The sequence below is a fragment of the Triplophysa dalaica genome, chromosome 16, assembly GCF_015846415.1.
Source record: "Triplophysa dalaica isolate WHDGS20190420 chromosome 16, ASM1584641v1, whole genome shotgun sequence".
NCBI classification, from domain to species: domain Eukaryota; kingdom Metazoa; phylum Chordata; class Actinopteri; order Cypriniformes; family Nemacheilidae; genus Triplophysa; species Triplophysa dalaica.
Genome location: NC_079557.1, coordinates 1,558,334 through 1,572,575, shown reverse-complemented (window position 1 = coordinate 1,572,575; position 14,242 = coordinate 1,558,334). Strand labels below are relative to the sequence as shown.

Sequence of the window (14,242 nt, the reverse complement as noted above, 5' to 3'; positions counted from 1 at the left end):
AATGTAAGAATGCAGGAATGACCGATATTTTCAAAATCGCTCGCTAAGATCACAACAAAACAGCATATTTCCGAAAAACAAGTACACCGTAAGTTGTTTTGTAAGAACAAAATGCGCTAAAAACAACGTTAGTTTTGAACAATTGTCTTATGGAGTCCCTTCGCTGAAGCGGAGCGTTATCCTCTTATAGGAGAACATCACTACGGCGTCTTGTTAATATCTGTAGTCTTTGGTCGTGTTTTTTCTGACAGGGGGCGCTGTTGCTTCACAATGTGCGCATTACACGAATCACACGCACGAGTGTACATTTAAACACACATTTAAAAGGTTTATTGTGCGCAGGTAAGAGTAGTTCACCTCAGCGGATTATTTGAGCTTCCGGTTCCCCGCAGAGACATTTAAGAAGAACATCTCCCGGGACTTGTTGTAATTCTCACATGATCGTCGCGTTTGTTGCTGATCTCCAGGAAACGCAAAAGCTCGGCGCGCACGCGTTCGGTATTTTGCGAGGACTACGCTGCGTCTACAGTTTCGCAGTTACAGTAACATTTATGCTCACGTTTAATCTTTAAATATCTCCACCGGTATTCTTGTTTCCTACTTCCCGGAAATATCTCACCGGACTTTCTGATCCACTTGTGGAGTCGCTCGGTCTGTCTGCGGCCATCATGTGCGCGTGCATGTAAAAAAAAACATTGTGTTTGTTTGCAGTTAATTGAATAGCCGGACGCTTCAACTAAGCGTTAAAATGCCCGCTGCGCGCGAGATCGGGATGATGGGCGCAGCGCTCGCGCTGACGGGAGGCGTCGCGTGCGCCGTCTGCTATTTGATGCGCACAAACAAACCCGAGGAAAGAGCGAAAGACGAGCAAAATAAAGACAAACGCGAGAAGGAGTGCATGAAAGCACCAAGACCGGCACCACACAGAAACAGCCCATAATAAAAGAGGTTTGTTTGCTTTTCTCCCGGTCGCTCGTTTGTTGCGCGAGGCCTTGACGTGATGACTTGTGTACTTTCATTTATGTCAACATATGTTATATTATTCTGTACATTTAAACAGTTGTTTTTAGCATCATGTTTGCTCACCGTGGATCATTTATAAACGTAAACATAGTGAGTAACTCTGTATAGTTCATTTTAAAGAAGTGACACCCAAAACTTAATAACATTATATATAAATGCACACGCAATGTTTGGGCTTTACAACAAGCTGTGTGTTTAACTGTTTGATAAGGAATCATGTAAACCTGCTGTAGTTAATCCATCTGTTCACTTCTGTGTCTGTGTGACCCGTGACAGCTTTACACCCACAAACCCTTTCTGTGATTTAAATCCTTAAGTTCAATGCTCTCTCCTATAAACAAATGTAAAGTTATGTAAATGACAGATGTTTGTGATATATAGCGGCTCAGAATCAAAAGTCAAAGTCTGTGTTGTGTGTCATCTCTGCAGCCCAGGAGTGCAGGTACACAGGTGCTGTTTTTGGGTTTGGACGGGGCAGGAAAGACGAGTTTACTGCACTGTTTTGCCACGGGCAGTCTGGAGCAGGACGTGAGTCCCACGGAGGGATTCAATGCCATCTCCGTCAACAAGGAAGAGCTTCAGATCGAGTTCCTAGAGAGTAAATACAACACATGCATACTCTTGGGAATCATGTTTGTTTGTGTGCATTTAATGCACCTTTTTATTAAAAGACACATTAATCTGTAAATGTCTTATTAGTACCGCGTTCTCCCGAGATCTAACCTGTGACCTTTGCTCTACCAATAGAGCTACAGGAACTCGCCATCGTTGTGATGGATATCGAAAAGCTTTACATTCTAAATTGAATTGAAAAAGTATAATCGAAAAACTCTTAAATGTACATCCAAATCCTCTGGTTTGACCATCTCATTTGTTGTACAACAGTAAGTGCGGTTGTGAACGGTGTAATGATCCTCTGTGTGTTGTGCAGTCGGAGGCACAGAGAAGCTGCGGGATTACTGGCAGATGTATCTGTGTAAAGCTCGTCTTCTGGTGTTCGTGGTGGATTCTGCAGACGCCGAGCGCTTCTCTCTGGCTAAACATCACCTGCATCAGCTCCTGTCTGCTGACCCCTGTCTGCCCCTGGTGCTGCTGGCCAACAAACAGGTGTGAACACTTTTATCCTCTCTTGCTCAATCTCTCTCTCTCTCTGTGTTCTGACTCGCCTCATGTCACAACCATCTGGCTGGTCGAAAGTGAGATAAAGACGAGATGAGGCGATGTTGGTGTTCATTTCAGGCAAGATGCTTGATTAAACGTAATTATTAAAAGTCACTTTTGGGCACGTGACAAAATCAGATTATTATGTCACAATAATTGCTGGGCTTTTTATTACATTGGGTGGTATTATGGCAGTGATACGCCTCCAAAATTAAATTGACAACTTCAAAAAATGCAAAGCTTTTTTTATACTGATTTGAATTATACAAATAAACACATTTGTGAGGAACAACAAAAAAAGTCGGAGTTACTTTATGTAAACCTTTATTGAAACAATATATGTTTAGGGAAAGCTTTGGGACAAAACTGAATCTTCTTCTCAATCGATGGCAATTTTTCTTTTCTGGGAAATGTCTAGTACACTTATTTGTTTCCCTTGCAACAGTACCACATTATTAAAAGAAAAATAAGAGCGTGAATGTCCTTTCTCATTGGCTATAAGGTCAGAAACATGCACAACCATTACAATGCTTTCATTTTTGTCTGTGCATCGAAAACACTCTTGCACTGCTGTTGGAGTACTCAAGGGGGCGATGTTTCTCCTTAAATGTCTGTTCAACTTTGTGGTTGATGTGAATGAGAAATCTTGTTCTTGTTTAGAATGCCCGGTTCACATTTTGAATTCACATGCAGGATTTGCCAGCGGCCCGTGGCATCACTGATCTCTACGGAGCGTTGGAATTGGGGAACGTTGGTGACGGGCATCGTCTCAGTGTGATCGGTACACAGGTGAAGAAGGGAAAATCTGAGACCAACACTGGTGTGCAGGACGCCCGTGACCTCATCATTGAGATGATGTCGGAAGATTGAGTACGTGTTTGAAACGGATGCCCTCAGATTCTCTTCTCACTACAACATGCGAATGTCTCCATCCTTCTGAGTTTCATGAACACCAAAGAGTCTTCAATCCAAACGAGAGACTGTTTCTGTAATAGTATGGCGGCTTGTAATAGTTTCATAAATATGGTAATTAGATGAACTGTTAAATAGATGATTATCATAATGGTGGTTTGCTTAACATTTTCATAAAACAATATTTTGAGTATTTTGCAATACAAAGAGAATTATTTTAGTTTCTTGCTGCTGATGTGGTTTGTGTGATGTTTATTTTCATTAATACGATGCTTAAATTGGTTTACAGTGTATCTGACTGATAAGTCAAAAAGGAAAGGCTAAAGTTCAATGTTTGTATATTCATTTTGTAACTTGATTTATGTCATACTTTTAAAGTATGAAATCTGATGTCAAGATATTTTGTGATGGTATTTTGATGAACTTTAAATACTGATTAAAGTTATTAAATATCCTGAAAGTGTTTTTTCTGGGCATCCATAACATGACAATACCTGTCATGACTGTAACGGTATTTTATTGCATCGTTGTCTATTTAAAGTATTGTGTTGGTGACACTGTTACCCAGCATTCTCGGTTAGTCAATGGCTGGCTTCGGCTCTTTGATAGCAGGGGCACGTGACACCTGTTGCTACAGTAACTAGTTCCTTAGCAACAGCCGGTCACTATTGTGACACAAGCACACAGCTTCCAGAACACCTGTGGGGTCTTTGTCTGGACAGAATGAACTCTAACACAGGTACAAATCTACCTTTTTAAACAAAAGATGTACAGTTTTTTGTTGAATGTGAGTTTGTGTTCATTTTTTATTTTGCAAGAGATCGAATTGAAGTCCTCTGACTGGGAAAGGTATGTACACAGATTACATCACTTTTTAATGTTGCGTTTTCTATTCATTTCTTTATGATTTGTGTATTGAATGTTGTTTTGTGTAGGATTTCATTTCTAGCTCAACCTAAGCTCTCCAAGACCATTTGGTCCACAAGGCCATGGTAAAATTTCTGTGTTTTAACAGTTGTTATAGATATCACAACAGAAATGTGCACAAATCCTTAAGGAGCTCATTTATCATGTGACCACGCGTGTGCGTGTTGCAGGATGCTGACATGGGGAAATCAGGAATCAATATGGCCGTTGTCCTGTTCTGCCCTGCGAGCCGTTCCAAGCTCCAGAATAAAAGCCCTGTCTCAGAACAAGAAAGATTTCTCCTCTCTGCAGTTTGAGCTCAGGTACAAACAGGCACTCGACAGTAAAACACAAGGCAGTGATGCGAGCTCAGGTTTAGCTGTTTCAGCAGGTGTGAGGTTAATAATAAATGAGAGTTTGAGATCAGCGTTCAGAAACTTGACTGCATATATATACTGCATACCTGCCATGTGATCATGTCAATATTGAATCTGTGTGTTTTCTTTATAAAACATATAAACATCACAGTACTCGTAAATAATCTCACAAATGTGTCTGTCATTAGAGTTTGAGAAGAGACGTCAACAACGTGTCAAACTGAGCTCAGATTTGTCAAGTCTCTATGACAATATGATTGAATCTCAATATCAACAATTTCTCATTAAATTGACCCAAATCAAGATTTAATAGAGGAGAACCGTTTCCTGTTTATAGACAAACATTGAAGTTCTTCTGCAGAACGAGTTCATTCATATTTCAAGAAAATCAGTTTTCAAATGATTCTCTCTCGCTCTGCACATGTGCACTTTTTCCACCCAGTACTGAAGTTAAAGAAGTCCTTCTCACTGCTTCATCTGTGCTTAATCTAGAGAGTATTATGAGATGAAATAAAAAACTCATTAGCTCTCTCAGTCCAGCAGTCCATTTACAAAGAGAATAAAATCACTCTCATAAAATACTGTACTGAGATCTGTACTGCGAAATGATCATAAACACGGAGTTATACATTCACTTGCTGAACTCGTCTCATTGTCTTCATTTGCCAAACATCCGCTCTGTTATCTTCCTGCAGAAGAGAGAAAGAGGAGGAGAGGAGGAAGACCATGAAGATCTCCCACCCGTCTCACACATTGCAGTACGAGGATATCCTCCGTCTGGCAACTCCCAAATTGAGAGGACCAAGCTCCCAGGAAGTGAGGTAAGAGGTCACGTGACCCTGACCCCCACAGCACACGTTCATGAGATCTCACAGATGCTTCCAGAAATAAGTCCTTGAGGATGCAGATATCTGAACTTCAGTAGGCCTGAGAGATGATGTCAGACAGTAGACTTTGGGTTCGTGTGTGACCACAGACGTTAAGGTTTTTATTTTAAACCACAATTTTAGGCCCATTCTATGGGCTTTTTACAGACTCGCATATTGCTTCACTTTTGCGGTTGCGTCAATTTGTTTGTGAAGAAAATTCCAAAGTCAAATAATTGGAGTGGTAAACAAAGCTGGTGGATTTTTGTTATGTAACGTAGTTGAGAACACATGCGTGGCAGACCGTTTTTTAAGTTTGTTAGTGTTATCAAGCCTGCTGAAGAATTTGACTTGTAACGTGTGACCATACACTAAAAGTTGCTTTGAATTACATGTGTGTGTGTAGTTCTTCACACTCAGAATTGTGCGAACATGACTGTCCCATCTGGCACGTGAAGCCCTGCGTGAGGAACGCGGTCATCTCACCTCGACTGCTTCAGTTGTCCCGTCCCAAACCCCATCACCCCGACTTCACCTGCAATAGACAGGTGAGAATATCACTTTGACCCTCTAGATTGTAAAAATGTGCTTGTGTTGTGTTTTGTGTTACAGAACGTACAGACGTTAATCTCATACGCAGCCAAAACGGCCAAGATGAGCACCAGGCTTGAGCAACTCTCACTGCCCAAACTGAGAGAAAACAGACACGTCTGTGACTACGGACGACCAGAGAGCCCAATCCGACCCGTGAGAGAGAGAGAGAGAGAGAGTGTGTGTGTGTGTGTGTGTGTGTGTGTGTACTCTGTGGTCCTGAGCGTGAACTGATCCATCTGTGTTCTGTTGATATCTAACAGGTTTCCAGAGGAGCGAGAAATGCCACAGCAAGCGTTCAGATCCAAGGTCTGTCTGCTCCTAAAGCTCTTTCTAAAGACTACATCCCCCCCAGAGAACCCGGCTGGAGACCCTGAGGAGATTTGATCTGTCTCTCTCTGTGCTTTTGTCTCTCCTGGATTTGTAATCACTGTCTCACTTTTTGTCTCAGGACTGTGAATAAAATGAAAGTATTAAATGTGTGTTACTCTGCTGCTGAAGCACCTCAGGGTTTTGTGTTTTAATGCTTGTAGACCTCAGGTTTCACTTCATCGTGTGAGAATCTCAAATCATCAGCATCTGTTTTATGACTCACAGGTTTTTGCCTTCTAATAGATATTCTGAAACTCATGCTTGTGTTTTTGGGTTCATTATTCACTTACCTTTTTTAATCTAGATCACTCAATTTAGTATTAATTTTTTAACAATACAAAGTTTATTTATATAGCACAAATTAAAAGCACCCGTGGTGACCTAAGTGCTTCACAAAAAGACGATGATCAAAGTTTTAAAACACACAACACAAAATTTAAATCTATGAAAACACATTAAAACTCAATAAAACACTAGCTATAACATAGGCAAAGGTTTCCTAAAAAGCTTAATCCTCAAACAGTAAACCAGGGATTATTAAATGTCAGAGAAAATAAATCGGTCTTTAGAGTAAACTTAAAAATAGATAGAGACGGGGAAGTTGTAATCTATAACGGGAGGCCAGTGTTGGGCAAGCTACTTGGAAAATGTTGTGAGCTAAGATAAAAGTTACATTAAATGAAGCTTCACTACACCGATTCCATCATCCTGGGAAATTAAGATAAAATGTGTCAAATGTAGCTTACTACATCTAAGCTACCTTGTTAAATTTCATTTTTTAGTTTGAACTGACTTCTGTCCAATCGCTATCTCTGTTATCAATAAAACTCTCAATCAAACAGAAAGGAATAATAATTCAGAAACCTCAAGTAGGGGGGAAATAGTGGAAGTGATTTCCACAGGCAGTTTTTCTTTCTTCATAAAGGAATTTTCAGTAACCTTATGCATTGTCTTTTATATAAAATACTTACAATAGATTTAATCTATTCATTTAACAAAGTACAATAACGACATGTACACCGAGTAATAAGCCATCACAGATGCAACCTCTGGGTTCGGGGAAGGACCACAAGATGGGAATCGAACTCGGGTCACCTTGTGCTCAACCGCGCCACTAGGCTATCGACTCTTGCAAAAAGTAATTTTGACGCAACAAAGACATTTTGTTAAAAATATCAATATATTAAAAAGTTAATGAATCTAACCAATTAAACACTCTGTTTCAGATCAGTCAATGTTAGTTTTCCAAAGGAGTTCCTGGATTTACTGGGATTTGTCTGGAAGGCCAGCTCAACTGAGACATCAATCCAGGTTAATGTAAACCAATTTTTCTTTAAGTCTTGCTTCAACCAAACAACCAGCAAAAACTTCAGTGTGCAATGTGTAAATATTCAGTAAAAATATAGCTGCGAGCAGCGCTGACGGGCCCAAGCCATCAGAGCAATAGCCACCCAGGTGGCATCATGAAACTGCGCAGTAATAATGGGTACTGTACTGGTTTTAATGGAAACTATTGGTATGTGATGGATTGTTTTGGTAGGATGTTAAATCCTGAATTATGCCCAAAACACATGTCAAAAGGACTGTTTCTACTGGGTTTCTATTGTTTTTTTCAACAGCGCTGTTACATACGGTACTACATTTTTGCAACAAAATTCCCCCAAAACCCATTCTCATTTAGATTTTGGTCACAAATTAAAGATGAAATGATAATCAACTACAAAATGTATGAATCTAACCAAAATAAACACTAAGTTTCATAAGTCTCGCACCAAATGTCTCGACTGTCTTTGGCCTTGGAAATGTCTTGGTTCTGGACGTAGTGGTCTTTTTTTTCAAGACCACAACTCTGGGAATGACACTAAATTGCTGATGCATTGTCTGATTTATGTGTTAACATCATTTATGTCAATGGATTTGAAACTTTACTCCTTTTTTATTTCTTTTGATACTACTTGTGCCAGAAAGAGATGAATGGGGGGTTGTCCTAAAATAAATGTCAACAAAATTAATACAATTGTCTCGATGACAATTATTGAACTATTAATTTGTTTTTGTTTATTTTTCTCAGTTATTTTGCTGAAGCTCAGTGACATGGTTTGTACTGTAAATATATATTTCCTAATAAAATATTATAATAATAATATAATAATTTATTATAATATAATAAAAATATTTTAAAATCAAAGGAAATACAAACTATTCATGGTTATTTATTGAAAATTAGCATTTGCTGCATCTGAAGACAGGAGAACAAATGCAACACAAATCAGCAAAACGTCTGCCGTGAGAAATCGTGTGTACTTTAGGACACTGGAGAAACATCCTGAAGTCATAAGAGCGCTTGCATGAAAGAAACGGACGGAGTTGAACTTGAAGTCTGTCTAAAGAAATATAAGGTAAACGTGTTTCAGTATATCTAGGCCTATATTTCACCCAATATGCCATTTTTTAACTAAAAGTCCTGTGATCACTAAACAGGAGGAAGAATATTTCTCAACTGTACATCTCGTCTATGCATATTACATAAACATTTGATTTCAATCTGAATCGGATCGTTAGAAAGTCGATATTTTAAGCTTTCTTTAGACATACACGTGTTTGTGTGATAAGTATTTGCAGAGTTTTGGATCAGTTTAGTGACGCGTTTCAGAAATGTGGGAGCGCGGAGAGATGATAACGCGTCCTCATCATTTTCTTAAGAAAACACAAACAAACAAAGTTTTGTTGTAATTGTGAGTACGCACCTAAAAGTAAAGCACTTAAGTGTCAGTAAATGGGAAAATTACCTCTATTAGAGGTCCTGAATGTCGGTTTCGGTTACTTTTCGATTAGTCGCGTATAATAAGTTGTAATAACGTAAAATCGGACGTGAGGTGAAATCTTCATGTGTGAGACCGCAGGAGATCTTTTGTCGGACGTCTTTACTGCATTTTTAGTTTTAATGTTGATTTATAAATGAATATTTATTCTTTAAGTAACTTTATGACATTTCTGATGTATTGAATCTCGGTTATATTTTCCAATGTCATTACCATTTTAACTGTCTTCAGGCCGTCGCGGTTAAACCTTGAGCTGAAACGTGTGTTTGTGTGCACAGAAGTGCATTGTTGCTGTAGTCAAATGAACATGTTTGTTTTTCCACAGTGGGTGTGGAAAGTTTTTCACACCCCACAGCACAGAAAACACACACACACACACACAAACACACACACATAGCAGTCAGAATCTCATGTTCACTGAAGCTAACCTTTCAAACACTGCTTCAGTTCCTCATTTCTTGTGTTTTAAACATTTTGAATATTTTATGAAACACTCATGAGCCTTTCTACTGGCCTGAACATCTCTTGATTCCGTTTTCTTGCGTCCGTCACAACATCATTGTATTCTCCTCTTCTTCATTGATCGGCATCTTTTCATCTCAATGTTTCCTCAGGACTGTTAGTTTACATCCAGTTCATTCACATTTAAACTGAACATGTCTTCCAGAAAACATTCTTGCTCAGAGGTTTTAACTGAGCTCTCGGTTGTATTTTTGTTTAAGTATTGTCTGCGATGGCTTCAGGAGCTCTAGAAGAGACTGGGGAAGAAATCTTGAGAAGCAGGAGACATCTCCAAAGTCTCATTGGTCTCTAGAGAAACACTTGAGATAATAAAACAAGTTTGTTTGTTTATCTTTCCCGAGGGGTTAAAAATAAAAGTGTGGCATCCTGAGATGTTCCTCTGTTTGGTTCTGATAAAAATGCAAATGAGAAAGTCATGTTTTGGTAGCTAATAATTCTTCATTTGAAATCAAATCCAGGATGTATACAGACTATGTCATTATATACAGATTTTTACATTTACTTTATATACGTGCATGTGATTAAGTTAGTAAACCATATGGTACATTTACACTTTGCTTTCGGCCAAATATTATAACTTAGATAAAACAAAGAAGAATAAAATAAGCTCTTCAATCTTCAGAAAGTGTCCCGAAGAAAGCGAAAATAAAAGAGAGAGCTGGACTACCGAAGACGAAAGAGAACATTTAAAAGAGAACATGAGGAACTGAGGTCTTCTTTCCTTCAATCCTTCACTGATCCCAGGTTAGGTGGAAGACCTTCTGCCTTTCTCCACTGAGCGTTTCTCATCCTGAACCATTTCTACAGAATCAGAGAGAGAGAGAGAGAGTCAATTCACAGGAGGTATCGATCCTCTTTAAAGAGACATATTCTGATGTTTAATATGAGGGTTAGAAAAGCGTGAAGGTGTGTGTGTAACATCAGTTTGTGTCCTCTGGGGCAGCAAAGCTCTTAGCTGCTTTGCCTCACAAATTCAGCATCAGAGTTTCTGAGCAAAACACTTTGACTCCGATATGTGCACCAATGAGATCCTCCTTCTAACACACACACAATGTATGTGTTTGTGAGCAGGACTGACCGGTTTACAGCAAAAAGAAGACTTAGAGGGTGTGTGTCTCTGTGTGTGTGTGTGTGTACCACACCCTTTGAGTTTTCCTAGCATTCAAATAATGCAAAGAGGTGATATCATATGCCCGGAAAAGGACAGACTTTGTTATTCAAACCTGCTTTCCCCAGGACATATTTGCCTACGAAATAAAGCCATAGATGGAAGGCTGAGTTTAGCTTTCTGCATAAACAATGGTCAATCTCATTAACATTATTTTATGGCATGATGGGTACAAGATTTTTTTTCACATTGTCAAAATGCAAATGTTGCTCAGCAGCCTAAAGATACCCATTAGACATTACAACATCACTCTACATTACACGTCCTGTGAGGGTTGGTGAGACATCGGGCTCAATGTGTCTGAACACGCATCCCTGTCCACGCGCATCCGGAGAGCGCAATTGCGCGCGTCAGCTCTCCATTCACAAGCGCACCCCCTGTCTTTAATGCTGTCATCGTGTTATTTTGAGCCGTGACAGCAAAACAAAAAAGAACACAATGCGCGAGAGAGGAAGAGATAAAGCTGTGGTGTGACTTATGGGCTGCTGACTGAAACGTTGCGGGATCAAACTCCATAAGCTTCTGTCCGCGTACTGCCACTGCGCATTTAACTGAAGGTTAATGAGGGAATGACATAGAGTGACTCAAAGCACTTTCCGCTTCAGTCAACTTTAAGACAAAAAACCTGACAGCTTTGACAGAATATTAACATTTATTATCATCATAAACTCTCCCTGTTCAAATAAAGCCATATGGTTGCTCTGCAATAACGCACCGGTGGTTTGTAAGCTGTCCTGTTGTTCGCGAAAGCTATATTTGGCTGTTTTTACCACATAATGTCGTAAATTGGAGATGATCGTCTTCGACTACTCTGCGCGTCACCAAAAGCGCGTTATTCTGCGGGTCTCGTATCGAACTCACCGCCGTCTCTTCCTCGCTCAGCCCGCACTCCGCCGCGATCAGCATCAGCGTGGCGTCGTCTGGATGTTTGCTGACTCTCGTGAAGTTCTCCTCCAGAACTTTGATCTGATCATCCGCTAAATCCATCTCGACCCTCGCGTTCCCATGCGCGCTCATGATGCGCAGATATCACAGACAAACCGATTCGCGTGTTCTGATTTTGCGATCGTCCATGCAAGTCAAGTCCAGAGCTTTTCAAAATCACCAGCAGCCTCCGCGAGTCTGTGTGGGGTGAGAAAGCCGAACTGTATGAGATCCGCGAACTTCAGGCGTCTGATGTGCGCGTTACTTCACCGAGAGAGAACGCCCCTTTCCCAAAGACAATGCAGTGACAGCGTGATATTTAAAGGCGCAGAGGTGAATGTGTGTGTGTGATGGACCTGCCTGCTGTGATGATGTCTGAACTCCGACAGCCCGTTCAATGATACTCAGAGCATTGTGAGATGACGTCACCGCGCATCCGAGGAGTGACGCGCCAGGCTGGTCGCATATGATAGATGTGTTTACCTGCAGCAGGTGAGGGTGAATCTTTTGTGCGCTTTCACAAACACTCAGGGTCGTATTTCAAACTAAAGGCGAAGTAATAAAAACAGTGTTCATGAATCTTTCCGTAAGATATGTTTCTTCGTAAGTTTATGTGTGAAATATGACCTAGTCATTTATTCCTCCATTTGTTTTCCTGTTATTACATTTATTTATTTAGCATTTGTAGCGTATTTGTTTATTTATTCAGGTTTCATTAGATTTTGTTAGTTATATTGGCAAACATGACTGCACCTCAAACCGTATGCACAGACTTGTTTTTCTCGTGCGTAAAAGGCAACGCAAGTTTATTTCTATAGCACATTTCACACACAAGGGCAATTCAAAGTGCTTTACATAAAATGATTGACAAAGAGAAATATGAGGTATCTTTAAAATGCAAATGATTTAAGATAACAAATACAACTTTAGATTTTAAGAAACAATAAAACAGAAATAAAATTGTTTAAAAGTGTGATTGTTATGAAAAGAAAAGAAAAACGAAATTAGAAATAGAAGTTGATGTGAACCAGCACAGTGCTCAGGTTGTGAACGCACAGCTACACAAGTGTGTTTTTAATCCGGTTTTAAAAGTAGCTTCTGTTGGTGAATGTCTGATGTCTTCTGGAAACAGATTCCAGCTACGGGGCGTAATGACTAAACGCTGACTTGCCCTGTTTTGAGTGAACCCTTGTTATCTCTAACTGACTTGATCCTGATGATCTGAGAAGTCTGTTTGGTTTATGAGTATATCTGAGATGTATTTAGGTCCTGGACCAGTAACCCACTGTAGAAACTAGTTTCTCTAAATCTTGGTTTGAGACAAAACATCTAATCCTGCCAATGTTTCTGAGATGGTAGTACTTGATTTGTTTATTGCTTTGACATGACTGCTGAAACTGGGCTCAGCTGAAAGCTTAAGCAGATGTCTTTGGTGTTTAATGTGAAGTCGATGGGAACTCTGTGCGTTTCGTATTTGCTTTGGTGTGAACTTTAGCAAACAAGAAGAATGCCGAATGGTGAGTTTGGTGAGATGCCATGATGTGTAGTGAAAACACATGTATACAAACTTATAAGAAGCCTGCAGTGTGTCTTTGAGTGCAGAAACTCCAGAAACTGAAGTGTTTGTCGGGGAGCTTATAGGTTGGACTGGGAGGGAGGAGAGGAAGTGGGGTGGGGATTGGCCAAACACACACTCGACCACACACACACACACACAAACACACACACACACACAGTGTCAAAAATAGCTGACAACTACCATCAATACGTTTATGAAATTTTTGTGTATCTGTTTACAGTTGACAATAAAATCCAAGCTACGTATTTCTTCATCCAACATTCAAAGCTTTATGTCATACTCCTCCTGGTGTTTCTGTTCACATGTTCCTGGTTTTCTGTAGCTTGAGGAGAGGGTGTTGAGATCTTGAATGACTCAGACTCAGTGTTTCATGATGTTTTTTTGTAAAGGGTTGGTCAGACAGTGCCCACACATGCTCTTGTGAGCACAGCCTCGGTTTGACAGCCAGAGGCTCATGTTCTTCACTCACTGCACACAATGAGCTCAGGTAATGATTTCATCTTCTGAACCATCATTCTGTACTATTTAATGAAGTTTTAAAACGCCACTCCACTGTTTTTAAAGCGTTACTGTAATACCTTAACAGATGGAGAGAGAGGGAAGGTCAGGGTCACAGTTGTTTGGTTTGTGTTCTGTGATGGTGATTTGGGTGCAGTATTCGGTCCATCTGGGTCGACATGATGGGGAGGAGATGAGATGTGTGGACGGGAGGGATTATTCTGTAGAAACATGAGTCACACACTAAAAATTTAAGGCCACACCCCTAGCAAACATTCCCATAGCTTTTTATTGCTTGATCAACTTTTGATCCAGTAGTTTATGTCAGCTAAATTTTCTAAGTTATTACAAAAAATGAAAAATCAGTTAAACCAACTTGAAGTATCTGGACAACATGCAAATTTGTGAGTTCATTCAACTATGGATTTAAGTCCACCCAACCCAAAATAAGAAAGTTTTTTATATTATTTTATAACATTATGACCATGTTTTAATGAAGACAGAACAAAAAAATGGTTCAG

General features: G+C 39.8%; 3 protein-coding genes across 7 annotated transcripts; 2 read left to right on the top strand and 1 right to left on the bottom strand.

Annotated features, from left to right (window-relative positions):
- The first annotated feature begins 238 nt into the window (after window positions 1-238).
- On the top strand, window positions 239-3,550 carry arl9 (ADP-ribosylation factor-like 9). Its single transcript, XM_056768891.1, is given in 5 exon segments — window positions 239-895; window positions 898-948; window positions 1,453-1,621; window positions 1,955-2,130; window positions 2,878-3,550. Coding segments are annotated over 5 exon segments (720 nt in total). The 5' UTR covers window positions 239-748; the 3' UTR covers window positions 3,055-3,550.
- A 114-nt stretch (window positions 3,551-3,664) lies between these two features.
- On the top strand, window positions 3,665-6,329 carry LOC130437547 (testicular haploid expressed gene protein-like). 5 transcript variants are annotated; one of them, XM_056768887.1, is made up of 8 exons: window positions 3,665-3,835; window positions 3,915-3,945; window positions 4,032-4,088; window positions 4,194-4,325; window positions 5,075-5,200; window positions 5,652-5,793; window positions 5,858-5,992; window positions 6,100-6,329. In XM_056768887.1, the coding sequence occupies exons 1-8, from the start codon at window positions 3,820-3,822 to the stop codon at window positions 6,211-6,213; spliced, it is 753 nt and encodes a 250-aa protein (XP_056624865.1). In that variant the 5' UTR covers window positions 3,665-3,819; the 3' UTR covers window positions 6,214-6,329. The 5 variants fall into 5 exon arrangements, with proteins under 5 accessions (XP_056624865.1, XP_056624866.1, XP_056624868.1 ...); XM_056768888.1 differs by lacking the exon at window positions 4,032-4,088; XM_056768886.1 differs by having other exon boundaries at window positions 3,810-3,945.
- Window positions 6,330-6,528: 199 nt separating this feature from the next.
- hopx (HOP homeobox) lies at window positions 6,529-12,020 on the bottom strand. Its single transcript, XM_056768893.1, has 2 exons — window positions 11,582-12,020; window positions 6,529-10,353 (listed from the first exon to the last, which is right to left on the bottom strand). Exons 1-2 carry the CDS (start codon window positions 11,735-11,737, stop codon window positions 10,276-10,278), a joined length of 234 nt encoding a protein of 77 aa, XP_056624871.1. The 5' UTR covers window positions 11,738-12,020; the 3' UTR covers window positions 6,529-10,275.
- Window positions 12,021-14,242: the final 2,222 nt, after the last annotated feature.

What these genes read in the sequence shown, in the direction of transcription:
- LOC130437547 (XM_056768886.1), top strand. Translation starts at nt 3,863, where the DNA reads ATGTACAGTTTTTTGTTGAATGTGAGTTTGTGTTCATTTTTTATTTTG. An exon ending in AAGTCCTCTGACTGGGAAAG is followed by an intron (nt 3,946 to 4,031) that starts GTATGTACACAG and finishes TGTTTTGTGTAG; the next exon opens with GATTTCATTTCTAGCTCAAC. An exon ending in CAGAGAGCCCAATCCGACCC is followed by an intron (nt 5,993 to 6,099) that starts GTGAGAGAGAGA and finishes GATATCTAACAG; the next exon opens with GTTTCCAGAGGAGCGAGAAA.
- hopx (XM_056768893.1), bottom strand. Translation starts at nt 11,737, where the DNA reads ATGAGCGCGCATGGGAACGCGAGGGTCGAGATGGATTTAGCGGATGAT. An exon ending in TGAGCGAGGAAGAGACGGCG is followed by an intron (nt 10,354 to 11,581) that starts GTGAGTTCGATA and finishes CTGATTCTGTAG; the next exon opens with AAATGGTTCAGGATGAGAAA.